This window comes from Equus quagga, chromosome 6 (assembly GCF_021613505.1).
Source record: "Equus quagga isolate Etosha38 chromosome 6, UCLA_HA_Equagga_1.0, whole genome shotgun sequence".
Classification (NCBI taxonomy): domain Eukaryota; kingdom Metazoa; phylum Chordata; class Mammalia; order Perissodactyla; family Equidae; genus Equus; species Equus quagga.
In genome coordinates, this window is record NC_060272.1 from 116327127 (window position 1) to 116343288 (window position 16162).

The 16162-nt window shown below is 38.4% G+C and overlaps 1 protein-coding gene across 4 annotated transcripts in view; it reads left to right on the plus strand.

Annotated features, from left to right (window-relative positions):
• Positions 1–16162, plus strand: part of CCDC171 (coiled-coil domain containing 171) — a 294411-nt gene that overhangs the window by 23026 nt on the left and 255223 nt on the right. For all 4 annotated transcript variants that reach the window (XM_046663625.1, XM_046663624.1, XM_046663626.1 and 1 more), the window contains exon 4: positions 11307–11481. In XM_046663625.1, the coding sequence (XP_046519581.1) occupies positions 11307–11481 (175 nt within the window). The remainder of the gene's footprint in view (positions 1–11306; positions 11482–16162) is intronic.

A 16162-nucleotide genomic window follows, 5' to 3' on the forward strand; every position in this document is an offset into this window, starting at 1 on the left:
ATTTCCCTTGGTAGAGTGACCAACCCTTTATTCTTGAAAAGCTTGATTCCTTAATGGTGCTGTCTCCAAGCTTCCAACTTAATGTTTTTTTTTTTTTTACTTTTTTATTGTGGTAAAATATATATAATATTTGCCATTTTAACCCTTTTCAAATGTACAGTTCAGTTGCAGACAGTGCTGTGCAACCATCACCAGTAACTATTGTCAAAATTTTTCATCATCCCAAACAGAACTTCTGCACCCATGAAGCAGTAATTCCCTAGCTGTCCTTACCCCCAGTGCCTGGTAACCTCTTAATTTACTTTTTATGAATTTGCATATTCTAGATAGATACCTCATATAAATGGCATGATGTAATATTTGTCCTTTTGTGTCTGGCTTATTTCACTTGGCAGTGTTTTCAAGGTTCATTCATTTTGTAGCATGTATCAAAATGGATAATTTTTGTTACATCACTTGGTGGAAGTATTCACCCCTTAGGAATTAAGATCTCTATTAAAAAATTAAAGCCTAAAGTTGCAAGGATGGAGGGGACGATAAAGTTATTAGAGGCTAGGTTATTAGAGAGAGGCCACTCCCACTTCCATCCCCTAATTCTTGGACCTGTGTGTGGGAGACAGAGTATATGCTAGTCTCCAGTTCAAAGCTTCTGCCTTTCCCATTGGGAAAAGCTTGGGGGAACATGTACAGTATATACTTGGGGCAGCGCTGCTTCAGGGAGCTTTAGTCAAGGAGTCTGGGAACTGACGGAGAGGTATGACTTCATATTTTGGAGGGTCAAGTCAAGATTCTGCTCACTAGACTTAGAGTTTTTCTGTTTGTTTAGATCAAATAATGCTTTAGAACTGCTTCTCCAGTGTGGTAGCCATTAGCCACTTGTGTCTTTTGAGCACTTGAAATGTGACTAGTCTGAATTAAGATGTGCTGTAAATGTAAAATACACACTGGATTTCAAAAACTTGGTACAAAAAAATGTAAAGTATCTCACTAATAATTTTTCATATTGATTACATATTGAAATAAGGATAATCTTGGATATATTGGGCTAAATAAAATATTAAAATTAATTTCATGTATTTATTTTTACTTTTTAAAATATTGCTACTAGAAAATTTAAATTACACATGAGATTTGCATTGAATATCTATTGGATAGTGCTTCTTGAGAAGGCTGCCTATCTCTTTAATTCATGTGTACACCTTGATAATTGATACTACCGCAATACCTGGAGGTCAAAAATGCTCTGATTGCTACTGTACTCCTGCTGTCCATTATAGTAACTGTGCTCACCTTGTTTCTAATGGTTAATTGCTACCACGTAGCCTTTGCCACTCTGGAATGCCATCATTTTGATTGAAACTGGGGAGTCTGTCTCAATTGTGACATACCCCACCATTATCTCCATCATCTACTATTATCTCTGGCAGTAGAGGTTAGCCACCAGAGCTTTCTAATGATGCTTGTGCTGCCTACTCCAGTGTATTTTATAGCATTTTAATTAGGAAAAGAATGTCCTTTAGGCCCTGGAAGAGGATGTAGTCAGGGAAAAGGGACGTTTTGGTTTACTCGTAATAAAACCACCCCCATCTCCTTAAATCTCCAGATTATGTCAGGAAAGTACTGGCATTTTAACCTTATTAAATGATTGTAGGCTGATGTTGAATTCAATTTCCAGTCACCCATCCAGGCAGACTCTCAGAGCTAGCTTATTAAATCCAAATCAGTTCTCTATAGTATGTTCTGCAGGTTCCTGCTAATGCAAGATTAGCAAGATCTTGGAATTGTTTTGCCGTACAAACTATTTTCTCCTGGAGCAGACTGAACATTTCTCCTCCTGTGGCATGCTGAGATCTGAATCTATCTATGGCAACAAAGAGTGGTGGAGGTGGGTCTTGCATATCCTCTTGCAAGACAGCTACTTCAGGTTTGGTCATTCCTAAGTCTTCAAGCAAGGGAAAGCTACTTACCTCAGACAGGGAGGAGAGGCAGCTTTTGTTGGTAAGGGATGTTTCCGGGGAGATTTGGGAGTTCACAGTTTTTAGGTTTGTCTAATTCCAAAAGCGCTCATCCCATCTCCTTCCTTGATACCCTCTTCACGTTAGAAACTTGGTGAAGCTCTTCATTCAACTTGTAGTGTAATTCTGCATTCCCCGTGATTAGATTTTCTGTCTGGCCCTTAGCCTGGTTTGCTCTGGGGCTACAAGAAATAAGAGATTTTTTAAAAGTTGAGGTTATCATTTTGTTTTTGTAAGTTCTCTAGCGTAGTCAGCTTTAGCCTTCCCACCCCACAGGTCTTGTAGTAAACAATTCTGCCATAACGGTCAAGAGCACTTGCTACTGCGCTTCCCAAAGGTTCATCCTCAACTGGCACTTCGTTCTAAACAACTGCACATACTTTAAATAATAGTGATCTCACTGTATGCCATGGATCACTAGGATCCCCTTTCTGCATTGTGTTTAGCTCATCTAGGTTTGCAACCCTGTATCAGAAGCCCATCTTGAGACCATTTCTGATACCAAGAGCAATATTACTTGGTAATATTGGTGTCCAGTCAGGAAAATAGAAATGGCTCCAGGTCTTTCGACAAAGGGACGTTGGTAGAGGGAATTGGTTACGTAGGTACTAGTAGAGCTGAAAAGACAAATAGGGGATGTTAAAGCAACTTAGAGGGTAGCAACATTAGGAAGCTGCTTCTACTCCTAAGGTTGGTAAAAGCCAGACCATTTAGAGGGAGCTAGGGCTGTGGAAGGACAGACTATCCAGAAGGAATTTGCAGCAACAGAGAAGACGGAGATGTTGCTCGAGGTAGATCTAGAGTGGGAAAAATGCCTTGGCTACTTCTCTCCTCCCTCAACACCACCACAAGTGCCTTCCATTGGTCAAACCACGTGGGAAGCCAGCTATCAAGGCAGCCTGGGAAATGGAGTTCCTACAATAGTGAGACATGCTGGAGAAGAATGTGGAGAGGATCTGAGGGCCAATAGGTAAAGGATTGGCACAACCAGGAATGCCCAAATGTTATTCTTTATTCTTTTGAGGAGAGAGAGGGAGTGGGCAGAGAGGGGTAGAGTGGTTCTGAAACAAATGGAGTTATCTAGAATATGTAATGAAGATTCTTCTATGATTTTTTTTTTTTTCTGGTGAGATTGGCCCTGACCTAACATTGGTTGCCAATCTTCCTATTTTTTTTGCTTGAGGAAGATTGTTACTGAGCTAACATCTGTGCCAATCTCCCGCTGTTTTTTTGTACATGGGATGCTGCCACAGCATGGCTTAATGCACAGTGTGTAGCTCCGCACCTGGGACCTGAACGCATGAACCCCGGGCTACTGAAGCAGAGTGTGCAAACTTAACCACTATGCTACCAGGCTGGCCCCTATGATTTTCTTCTTTAACTGTTAAGAGATATTTGTAAATTCTTATTTTGTAAGTATAAGTGTTCTGAAGACATTTGCTTTTCTAAAATTTTTTTTCACTGTTACATCATCCTTTCATTATCTTACTGTATTGCCCAAAGCACTGCATCATCTTTTAAGACAGTATAAAAAAATATGGAGATATTATCTTTGTAGTTTATTTTTTTATTGTGGTCTAAATAGTGTATAACATTGTGAAATTTCAGTTGTGCATTAATATTTGTCAAATGCCATATAAATGTGTCCCTGCACCCCTTGTGACCCACCCTCCCTGAGTAACCACTAAATTGTTCTCTTTGTCCATAAGTTTGTTTATATTCCACCTATGAGTGAAATCATATGGTGTTTGTCTTTCTCTGTCTGGCTTATTTTGCTTAACATGATGCCCTCAAGGTCCACTCATGTGGTTGCGAATGGGATGATTATGTCTTTTTTAATGGTTGAGTAGTATTCTGTTGTATATATATACCACATCTTTGTCCAATCATTGGTCATTGGGCACTTGGGTTGCTTCCACATCTTGGCTATTGTGAATAATGCTGCAGTGAAAAGAGGGGTGCATAAGTCTCTTTGTATTGTTGATTTCAAGTTCTTTGGATAAATACTCAGTAGTGGGATAGCTGGATCATAAGGTAATTGTATTTTTAGTTTTTGGAGAAATCTCCATACAGTCTTCCAAAGTGGCTGCACCAGTTTGCATTCTCACCAGCAGTGGATGAGGGTTCCCTTTTCTCCACAACTTCTCCAGCATTTATTATTTTTTGTCTTGGTGATTATAGCCATTATAACGGGCATAAGATGATCTATAAGTGTAGTTTTGATTTGCATTTCCCTCTTGATTAGTGATGTCGAGCATCTTTTCATGTACCTATTGGCCATCTGTATATCTTATTTGGAAAAAGATCTGTTCATATCCTCTACCTACTTTTTGATTGGGTTGTTTATTTTTTTGTAGTTCAGTTGTGTGAACTCTTTATTTATTAGGGAGGTTAACCCCTTATCGGATATATGATTTGCAATTATTTTCTCCCAGTTGGTGGGTTCCTTTTTCATTTTGATCTTGGTTTCCTTTGCCTTCCAGAAGCTCTTTAGTCTGATGAAGTCTCACTTGTTTATTTTTTCTTTTGTTTCCCTTGTCTGAGTGGACATTCTATTTGTAAATATCCTTTTAAGGTTGATGTCAAAGAGTGTACTGCCTATATTTTATTCCAGAAGTTTTATGATTTCTGGTCTTACCTTCAAGTCTTTGATCCATTTTGAGTCTATTTTTTATGCATGGAGAAAGATAATGATCTACTTTCATTCTTTTGCATGTGGCTATCCAGCTTTCACAGCACCGTTTATTGAAGAGGCTCTCCTTTCTCCATTGTATGTTCTTGGCTCCTTTGTAAAGATAATTGCCCACACATGTGTGGTTTTATTTCTGGGCTTTCAATTCTGCTCCATTGATCTATGTGCCTGTTTTTATACCAGTACCATTGCTGTTTTGATCACTATAGCTTTGTAACATGTTTTGAGGTCAGGGATTGTGATGCCACCAGCTTTGTTCTTGTTTCTCAGGATTGCTTTGGCTATTCTGGGTCTTTTGTTGCCCCATATGAATTTTAAGATTCTTTGTTCTATTTCTGTGCAGAATGTCATTAGGATTCTGATTGGGATTTCATTGAATCTGTAGATTGCTTTGGGTAATATGGTCATTTTAACTATGTTTATTCTTCCAATCAGTGAACATGGAATATCTTTCCATTTCTTTATGTCTTTATTGATTTCTTTCAGTAATGTCTTATAGTGTTCCTTGTATAGGTCTTTCACCTCCTTGGTTAGATTTATTCCTAGATATTTTATTCTCTTTGTTGCGATTATAAATGGGGTTGTATTCTTGAGTTCTTGTTCTGTTAGTTCGTTATTAGAGTATAGAAATGCTACTGATTTTTGTATGTTGACTTTGTATCCTTCAACTTTGCTGTAATTGTTGATTATTTCTTATAGTTTTCTGATGGGTTCTTTAGGGTTTTCTACATATAAAATCATGTTGTCTGCAAAGAGCGAGAGTTTCACTTCTTCCATGCCTATTTGGATTTCTTTTATTTCTTTTTCCTGCCTAATTGCTCTGGCCAAAACCTCCAGTACTATGTTGAATAAGAGTGGTGAGAGTGGGCACCCTTGTCTTGTTCCTGTTCTCAGCAGGATGGCTTTCAGTTTTTCCACGTTGAATATGATGTTGGCAGTGAGTTTGTCATATATGGCCTTTATTATGTTGAAGTATTTTCCTTCTATACCCATTTTAGTGAGAGTTTTTATCATGAATGGATATTGGATCTTGTCAAATGCTTTCTCTGCATCTATGGAGAGAATCATGTGGTTTTTGTTCCTCCTTTTGTTAATACGGTGTATCACATTGATTGATTTGCAGATGTTGAACCATTCTTGTGTCCCTGGTATGAATCCCACTTGATCATGGTGTATGATCTTTTTAATGTGTCGTTGTATTCAGTTTGCTGATATTTTGAGGATTTTTGCATCTATGTTCATCAGCAATATTGGCCTGTAATTTTCCTTCTTTGTGTTGTCCTTGTCTGGTTTTTGGATCAGGGTGATGTTGGCCTTCTAGAATGTGTTAGGAATATTTCCATCTTCATCGATTTTTTGGAATAGTTTGTTTGAGAAGAATAGGTAATAAATTGTCTTTGAATGTTTGGTATATTTCTCTAGAGAAGTCCTCTGGTCCTGGACTTTTATTTTTGCGGAGGTTTTTGATTACTGTTTCAATCTCTTTACTCGTGATTGGTCTATTCAGATTCTCTATTTCTTCTTGATTCAGTTTTGGGAGGTTGTAAGAGTCTAAGAATTTATCCATTTCTTCTAGATTGTCCAGTTTGTTGGCTTATAGCTTTTCATAATATTCTCTTATAATCTTTTGTATTTCTGTGGTATCCATTCTTTTTTTTTTTTAAGATTTTATTTTTCCTTTTCCTCCCCAAAGCCCCCCGGTACATAGTTGTATATTTTTAGTTGTGGGTCCTTCCAGTTGTGGCATGTGGGACGTCACCTTGGCGTCGCTTGATGAGTGGTGCCATGTCTGTGCCCAGGATCCAAACCAGTGAAACACTGGGCTGCCGAAGCAGAGCGTGTGAACTTAACCACTCCGCCACAGGGCCAGCCCTTGTGGTATCCATTCTAATTTCTCGTCTTTCATTTCTAATTTTATTTATTTGAGGCTTCTCTCTTTTTTTCTTAGTGAGTCTGGCTAAGGGTTTGTCAATTTTGTTTATCCTCTCAAAGAACCAGCTCCTTGTTTCATTGGTCTTTTTTTGCAGTCTTTTTTGTTTCAAGTTCATTTATTTCTGCTCTAATTTTTATAATTTCCCTCCTTCTGCTGAGTTTGGGCTTTGTTTGTTCTTCTTTTTCTAATTCTGTTAGGTGTAGTTTAAGATTGTTGATTTGAGATTTTTCTTGTTTGTTAATGTAAGCTGGTATTGCTGTAAATTTCTCTCTTAGGACCTCTTTTGCTGCATCCCATAAGATTTGGTATGGTGTGTTTTCGTTCTTGTTTGTCTCCAAATATTTTTTGATTTCTCTCTTTATTTATTTGACAACCCATTGGTTGTTCAGTAGCATGTTGTTTAGTCTCCACAGTTTTGTTTCTTTTCCAGCTTTTTTCTTGTAGTTGATTTCTAATTTCACCGCATTGTGGTCAGAAAAGATAGTGGATATGATTTCAATCTTCTTAAATTTACTGTGGTTTGCGTTGTTTCCCAATATATGGTCTATCCTTGAGAATGTTCCATGTGCTTTTGAGAAGAACGTGTATTCTGCTGTTTTTGGATGGAGTGCTCTCTACATATCTATTAAGTTCATCTGGTCTAGTTTTTTGTTTAAGTCCACTATCTCCCTGTTGACTTTTTGTCTGGATGTTCTATCCATTGATGTAAGTGGGGTGTTGAAGTCCCCTACTATTACTGTGTTGTCGTTGATATCTTCTTTTAGGTTTCTTAGTAGTTGCTTTATGTACTTTGGTGCTCCTGTGTTAGGTGCATACATGTTTATAACTGTTATGTCTTCTTGGTGGAGGGTCCCTTTTATCATTATCTGCCCCTCTATGTCTCTCATTACCGGATTTATCTTGAAACTTTGACAGAAGTATGGCAACACCTGCTTTCTTTTGTTTGCCATTAGCTTGAAGTATTGTCTTCCATCCCTTCACTCTGAGCCTATGTTTGTCTCTAGAGTTGAGGTGTGTTTTCTGGAGGCAGCATACTTTTGGCTCTTGTTCTTTAATCCATCCTACCACTCTGTGTTTTTTGATTGGGGAATTCAATCCACTTACATTTAGAGTGGTTATTGATATCTGAGGGCTTAATACTGCCATCTTATCAGATGTTTCCCAGTTTTTCTGCATTTTCTTTGTTTCTTGTCCTGTGTATTTCAGACTACCTATTTGATTAGATAGTTTTTTCTGTTGGTTTTCTTCGTTTTCTGCTTGTTTATTGTAAATGTCTCTGTTCTATTTATTTGTTTAGTGGTTAACCCTTAGGTTTGTATAAAAAATCTTGTAGCTGAGATAGTCCGTTTTCTGATAGCCTCTTATTTCCTTAGACTATACGGATTCCATCCCCTTTGTCTTCCCCTTCTAAGTTATCTTTGTCGTATCCTTTTCCATCTTGTGTTGTGAGTATGGTTAAAAAGATGAGATCATTTTTGTTTTGATGTTTTCCTTTTCTTTACCCTTGATGTTCAAGTTAAGTGTTAACTAACCTGATCTGATAGAGAGCTGCTGTTTTCTGATTATTACCTACCTATTCATCTCCTTGCTCAGGGCTTTGTAGCCCCTTTTCTATTTTTTTTTTTTCAGGTAGGAAGGCCTTCTTGATGATTTCTTGTTGCGGGGGGTGGGGGTGATCTCTATCTGGGAAAGGTTTTTTTTTTGAGGAAGATTAGTCCTGAGCTGACTCCTGCCAATCTTCCTCTTTTTGCTGAGGAAGACTGGCTCTGAGCTAACATCCATGCCCATCTTCCTCTACTTTCTGTGTGGGACGTCTACCACAGGATGGCTTGCCAAGTGGTGTCATGTCTGCACCTGGGATCCGAACAGGTGAACCCTGGGCCACTGAAGCAGAACGTGCACACTTGACCGCTGTGCCACCAGGCCAGCCCCAGTCTGGGAAAGTTTTTATTTCTCCATCATATCTGAAGGAGATTTTTGCTGGATAGAGTATTCTTGGCTGAACGTTTTTGTCTTTCAGGATTTTGAATATATCATTCCACTCTCTCCTAGCCTGTAAGGTTTCTACTGAGAAATCTGCTGAAAGCCTGATAGGGGTTCCTTTGTAAGTTATTTTTTCCTGTCTTGCTGCCTTTAGTATATTTTCTTTGTCCTTGACTTTTGCCAGCTTCATTCCTATATACCTTGGAGTGGGTCTTTTTACATTGACAAAGTTAGGAGATCTGGAGGCCTCTTTCATGTGGATTTCCAGCTCCCTTCCCAGGTTTGGGAAGTTCTCAGCTATTATTTCTTTGAACAACCTTTTTACTCTTTTTGCTCCATTCTCCTTCTCTTTCCCCTCTGGAATACCTATAATCCTTATGTTGCATTTCCTGACTGAATCAGATATTTGTCTGAGAGCTTCTTCATTTCTTTTTAGTCTTAGTTCTCTCTTCTTCCTCTGAAGCATTTCTATAGCACTATCCTCTAACTGGTTGAGTCTCTCCTCCATATTGTCAGCTCTGTTCTTTAGAAAATCCAGATTTTTCTTTATTTCATCCACTGTGGTTTTCATTTCTAGCATTCTGATGGGTTCTTTATGGTTTCAATCTCCTTTGTGAAGAAGCTCCTGAATTTGTTAGTTTATCCTTCTGTGTTTTCTTGTAACTCGTTGAGTTTTTTCTGTGATAGCTGTTTTAAATTCTTTGTCATTTAGCTTATGGATTTCTGTTCCTTCAGGATTGGTTTCTGGGTACGTGTCACTTTCCTTCTAATCTGGAGCTTTAATATACCTACTCATACTGCTTGATGGGGTAGATTTTTGCTTCATCATAGTGTTCTTATCAGGTCACAGCTGCCACGTACTGTCACAGGATGGGGATCAGGCACTGTGTATTCTGGGTCTGGCATGAGCAGGGGCTCCCCAACTCCAGCCACTGACTGCGTTTCTCTCTGGGCAACTGATCGATGGCAGATCTGGAGCACCAGGCACGGGGGAGGGTACTCTCCTTCCTCAGTGCTTCCCTCTGCCCCTGCTTGTCGCTCTGTACAGAAAGGACTGTGCACTTTCCCTTTCTCTGCTGCCGCTGCCAAGCTCTCTGCACCGTGCTCTGGACGACTCTGGGGCTGTTCACTTTTCCCACCACCACCGCCAAGCTCTCTGCGCCTTGCTCCAGGTGAACCTAGGGCTGGAGTGCCTGCACCCTTCCCCTCCCCACCCCGCCCCACTCCACTAACCTGCTCACCGCACTGTGCTCTGGATGATTCTGGGGCTGGAATACGGGCAGGGACAGGATGCCCTTTTCACCTGCGCACTTTGTGCTGCCATGGCCCATCTCTCTCCATGGAGCTCCTGGGGATCACCTTCCACTTCCTCCAGAGGATCCAGCCCCACCACCACCTTCAGGTGTGTGGCTCTGTGGGTCTCCCAGACATCTTTTGTGATCTGTATATATCCTCTGTTGGTGTATGAATGTCCTTTTGGTTGTATCTTAGGGGGGAGAGTTCAAGGGAAGAGCTCACTCCACCATGATACTGATGTCACTCCTGCTTTTCTAAAATTTTTAAAAATTTCAATTGGAAGTTATTATTTTATTCTTTTATTATTTTTTGAAGAAAAGTGTACCTCCTGCTGCACTCTGCATGTTAACAGCTACTTATGGGAATTTCTGATGTTGCCCTTCAGAAATCCTTTTGTCTTTTCTTATTTGATGATTGGACCATCTGTTTCTAGCCTGGTGTAGTAGCTGGGAAAGAAAAAGTCTCAATGTTTTACTACATGATACCTTTCTAGCATTCTCCCTCATCCACCATCTCTTTCTCTCCCATCAGCAATAATAATTTTGCTTTTCTTTGAACTATCATAACATTTGTACCTCTTTTATAAAACTTATCCCATATGGCTTTCTATAGCATTTCATTCCTTGAGATCAGGGACTCTATCATGTTATTATATTTTTCACTGTACTTGACACATAGCAAGTGTTTAATATTATTTAATGAATTATTGATTAGATACTAGAATTTCAAAGTGGGAAAGGACTTTATGAGTCATCCTGCTCTAACTCTCTGATCTGTCTTCTGTCACACTACCTCATGGAAAGATATTAGATAAATTAGATCTAGTCATTAGATACCTGGTTATCTAGATGTTAGATAAATTAGATATTAGTTCATTAAAATCCCTTCAAAATTGGCGCTTTTATTGCTTTATGCTCTATCAATAATGTCATGATCAAGAGAAATGATATAGGCAATATTTACCAAATTATACTTTGATGTAATTTGCTTCTCGATTTCATTTAGGGAACAGAAGGAAGAGAAGAGAGAATGAATTTTTAAGTGCTCGCTATATGTCATGTATTTTTTTCATTTCCTAGGTATGACTATTTCTGATTAAAACTTGTGATTTCTCTTTGTTTTTGTGAGAAGTTCATAAAAGTTCTTTTGGTTTTTATTGTTTTCTGTAGTGGATTTTCTAAAATAACAAAGATTAATGAGTGTCATTTAATAAGTAAGGCTAGTGCTTCTTTTCCCCTCTTTCAGAAAGTATAGATTTATAAATTCTTATCTTGTAAATATTATAGAAACACGTTTCTCTAAGAAATTTAAATGTTTGGGTGCATGATCTCATAATCTTGGAGACATATTTTAATATTGCTTCATGATATCAGAAATCTGTTTTTAGCTGGCAAGCTATGAGAGCCAGATTGCTAAGCTACGATCCGAGGTTGAAAAAGGAGAGGCATTGCGACAAAGTCTGGAATATGACCTGGCCGTGGCTAGAAAGGAAGCTGGTCTTGGAAGACGGGCTGTTGAAGAGAGATTAGCTGAGGCACATAGGATCCAAGAAAAACTCTGTGGTAAGACTATTTCCATTTCTTCCTGTGTTTAGGGTTGTAACCTCATTGTGTATCATTGCTTGTTGTTGTGTATACATTCCATATAGGGTTAGAGGTAGGGTTTTGATTCATTGACTGCCCTTTGATGGACAGACTTCTGGGTGAGTATAAAGTCTTCTGGCAATTCTGTGAACTTTCATCTACTTTAAAATAATTTTTTTTATGTTGTGCATGTATGGAAAAATTCCGTTAATCTTTTTTAGAGCACTTATTCCAGAATGAACAGCAGAATCATATTGAAATTTTCTTTTTTTTGCTGAGGACGATCAGCCCTGAGCTAACATTTGTTGCCAGTCCTCCTCTTTTTTTCCTTGAGGGAGATTAACCCTGAGCTAACATCTGTGCCAGTCTTCCTCCACTTTATATGTGGGTTGCTGCCACAGCATGGCTGATGAGTGGTATAGGTTTGCACCTGGGATCTGAACCTGTGAACCTGGGCTGCTGAAGTGGAGCGTGCCAGACTTTACTACACCATGGGGCTGGCCCCTAGTTGAGATTTTTTTTAAAAAACGTTTATCCTAGGCCTCCTATCAGACCTAGTCTGATATAGTCTGGATTAGAATCTCTAACTTGAGAATCAGTATGGTCAAGGAGCACTGCAAGCAATTTTCCAGGTTTAGGAACCACTGGGTGGGGCCTGGGAAAGAAAAAGTCACTGGATTTAATCCTCAAAAGTTATCTGTTATATAGCATCAGAACATTTTAAAACTTTTTATTTAAGTATAGTATATATAAAGACATGTGCCTGGATAAGTGTACAACTCATAATAAGCACCCAGATCATGGAACCAAGATCTGGAAACAGAAATCCCAGAAAATTATCAGAATGGATAACTACTATCTTGATTTTTAATAGTAAGGATTAATTTTGCCTCTCTTTTGTACTTTATATAAATGGAATCATATGGTATGGACTCTTTTGTATCTGGCTTCTTTCCTTCAACATTGTGTTTGTATGTTCACCCATGTTGAGTTTAGCATTACATTGTGTGAACATATCACACTTATATTTATCTATTTCTATGATGGGCATTTGGGTAGTGTCCAGTTTTTGGTTAAGAATAATGTTGCTGTGAATACTCTTATATACAGTAGGTTTGAATTGAGAACACTGAACATGAATTCAGAAGATTTAGATTTAGGTCCTGGTTTTACCATTTACTTACTGATATTTGAACCTAGGTTATTTTAAGGATGAAATGAGAAAATGAATGTGCTCCATTAACTACACGGGGCTAAACAAATGTTAAGTTATTATTATTGTAAAGGTTACAGTCAGTTTTGACCAACTGTCTTGGGTTATTGCCTTTGGTGAGAAGTATTTTTGATTAACTGTAGCATTTAATAACTACACCACTACCTGGAACTTAGGGATATAAGAATTGAAAGGCACTAGATATACAAGTTAATGACTTTCATTTAATTTTGAGGAAATTGAAGTCCAGGGAAAATGGGAAGTTACTTGCCCAAAGTCAAGTGATTTTAGCAGACACTTTACAGAGGAAGATAGAATGGCCATTAATTGCATCAAAAATGGCTAACCTCACTTATCAGGGAACTGCAAGTTAAAACCACAGTGACTGTCACAACATCCCCATCAGATGGCTCTAATTGAAAAGACTGGCAATACCAAATGTTGGTGAGGATGTAGAGGAACTGGAGCTCCTATACTACTTTGTTAGTGGGAGAGGAAAATGATGGAAGTACTTTGGGGAAAAAACTGGCATATTCTTTTAAAATGAACATCATTTATCCTATGACCCAGCAGTTTTACTCTTTGGTATTTCCCCCCGAGAAACATTTGTCCACAATTGTCTAGACTTGTATAAGAATTTCATAGCAACTCCATTCATGACAGCCCCAAAGTGGAAAAAAAACTCTGAATGTCCATTGACAAGAAAATGAAGAAACACTTTATGTTATATTCATACAATGAAATACTACTCAGCACTAAAAATGAACCAACTACTGATACATGCAATAACATGAATGAATCTCAAAAACTTTATGCTGAGTGGAACTTTACAGAGACGAGGACATCCTGTATGATTCTATTTATATGAAGTTCTAGGACAGAAAAAACTAATTGTTTGTGAAATAAATCAGAACATTGGTTGCCTCTGGGATGGGTCGTCAGTGAGGATTGAGTGGGAAAAGGTATGAGGAAACTTTTTGGATTGAAGAAAATATTCTATATTTTGATAGGGCTTCATGAGTGTATGCATTTTTCAAATCTCTTTGAATGGTACACTTAAGATCTGTGCATCTTATGATCTGTAAATTTTACATGCAAGAAAAGTAAAACTATATTGACTTCTAGTTATTGATATGAATACTGAGTTATTTAGGAATGAAATGTACTTTATTGCAACTTGCTTTGAAATGCATAAAAAAGTATGATGGTCTAATGAATGGATAAATGAATGGATGCATGGATAGATGGATGAATGTCTGATAAAGCAAAAATAGTAAAATCTTAAAAATCATAGAGTCTAGTCTGGGTTTATGGGTGTTCACTGTATAATGCTTTCAACTTTCTGTATTTTTGAAAATTTTTATGATAAAATGTTGAGGGTAAAATAAAAAACAACCTAATGGAGTTGTGGGATATTCAAAGGGATAATCCTATAACGATTGAGATAATAGGAGATGTGACAACAGAGAAAAGTTTGGAAGCTGGAAAGCAAATGGACGAGGGATAACTGATTTAGCAGACTTGAGATGTCAGAATCCTAAGCCAGGAGTGGGGAAAGTTGGCAGATAACTTGTTAGATAGTCAAAGGCTCATGAACTGGAAGCACCAGATACCTTTGGAATTAGGAATTAGAATGGTAGTAGTGGGTGAAATAAAGAGGGTTACATGAAAGCTGTTGGCTCTAGAGGCAGTTAGATTCTTAGATCCCCTTCTCAAGAGCATGCTACTCTGGGATTACTCCCACTTCCTAGGAGGAGGGCTTAGTTTCTGGAGATGATAAAATAGAGGGTCTCCAGAGTGGCAAATGCAGGAAGATGGCATACTCAATGCTGAATATTGAGGAACTGTCCTTTCTGGCTTCCTTTTTCTGTTGGCTTCCCCAAAAGCTAGCACCCAGATTTCTACAGTCCAGGTGCGAGCTTGGAAGACTCTTCTGTAGGTCAACTGACCAAGCCAAGAGGAAAAACATAATGATACCGATGTTGAGGATCTCCTAATAAATGGGCCAACCAGGTCCTCCTCCAGTGAAGACCACCATTGCCAAGCTCCACCCTCAAGCTCAGAATCTAGGTGGTGGGTAAATGGGTGTATATAAGGTGTGTCAGCCTTCTAGTTACTCTTAATTGAGAGCACACAACCAAGAATTACCAGATACTTGAGGAAAGCCTCTAAAGTGGAGAGAAAAAAATTAATTTGGAAGAACCAGAAACTCTGCAGGGAGAAGATTTAACAAGTAAGTAGTATTAATATCCTCAGAGCTAGAAGAGAATATCCATGATGCAAGAACCAGATGCTATATAAAAAGGGAAGCTCTTAGAAATTAAAATATGAAATCAGAAATGAAAAATGTCAGTAGAAGTATTGGAAGATGAAGATGGAAGAAATCTCCCAGAAATTAGAGTAAAAAAGACAGAAGTGGAAAAATAGAAGAGAAAAGACAAAAAATTTTGAGGAACAGTCTGAATAATAGGGAATATTGAAAGAAAAAGATAAGAGAGAAAACAGAGAGGGATAAGTCATCAATTAAATTATGTAAGAAAACATCTTAGAACTCAGGTTCTGAGTTGCCAGATTAAAAGGGCCCATTGAGTATTCACCACTATGGAAGGACATAGACCCACCTGAAGGCATAGCATTATGAATTTCAGAAAAAATAGAGACAAAGAGAAGATCCTAAAGCTTTCAAGAAGAAGAAAAAAGAAAAATGGGCCACATGCAAAGAAACAGGAATCAAAACGGCCTCAAACTTCTTGCTGTAATACTGGATGCTAGACCATGGAATGATGCTTTGTAGAAAGGGCAACTGGATGGGAGGGAGACTTTTTGTGCCTTTTATGCCTATGACTTTTGAACTTTTTGAATAATAAGAATAATTTAAGAATAATACTACTAATGGTGGCATTTTTGTTTGTTTAACAAGTGTGTTTGTATATATCTCCTCATTTTGTCTTCATGACAACTTAACTAGGAGGGATTCTCTTCTCAATGAGGGTTAGAGAGTCAGAGAGGTTTAAGCTGGTGGTGGGTGATGGAGCCGGACCTGGAAGCCTTTGATTACTTCTTTTCTAGTTGCTGAAACAGAGCAGCAGCCGAAGTGAGTTCCGAGGTGTTGGTTATTGTTGGGGTAATACTAGGATGAGAGGTCCTTTGAGCCTAACTTGGGGGAGTAAATAACTTTAGTTCTAAGGGTTGAAGCAGTGGTTCCCAGCCTCAGTGTTGTGACAGTCTCGTGGGTAAAGGTGTGTCACCACTAATTTGTAGCCAGTGGTCAAATATCAAAGTTTGTAATCTGTGCTTAATGAAAGTAGCAGTATAAGTCACAGTCTTTTTAAAAAGACATTTGATTTATTTTCTTGAATAGGAGAAAAAGCAGTAGAGTTGCTACTGTGCTAGAGGGGCTCCTACTTGGGCATGCCTCTAGGAGTATGTCATACTTCTACTGTACTA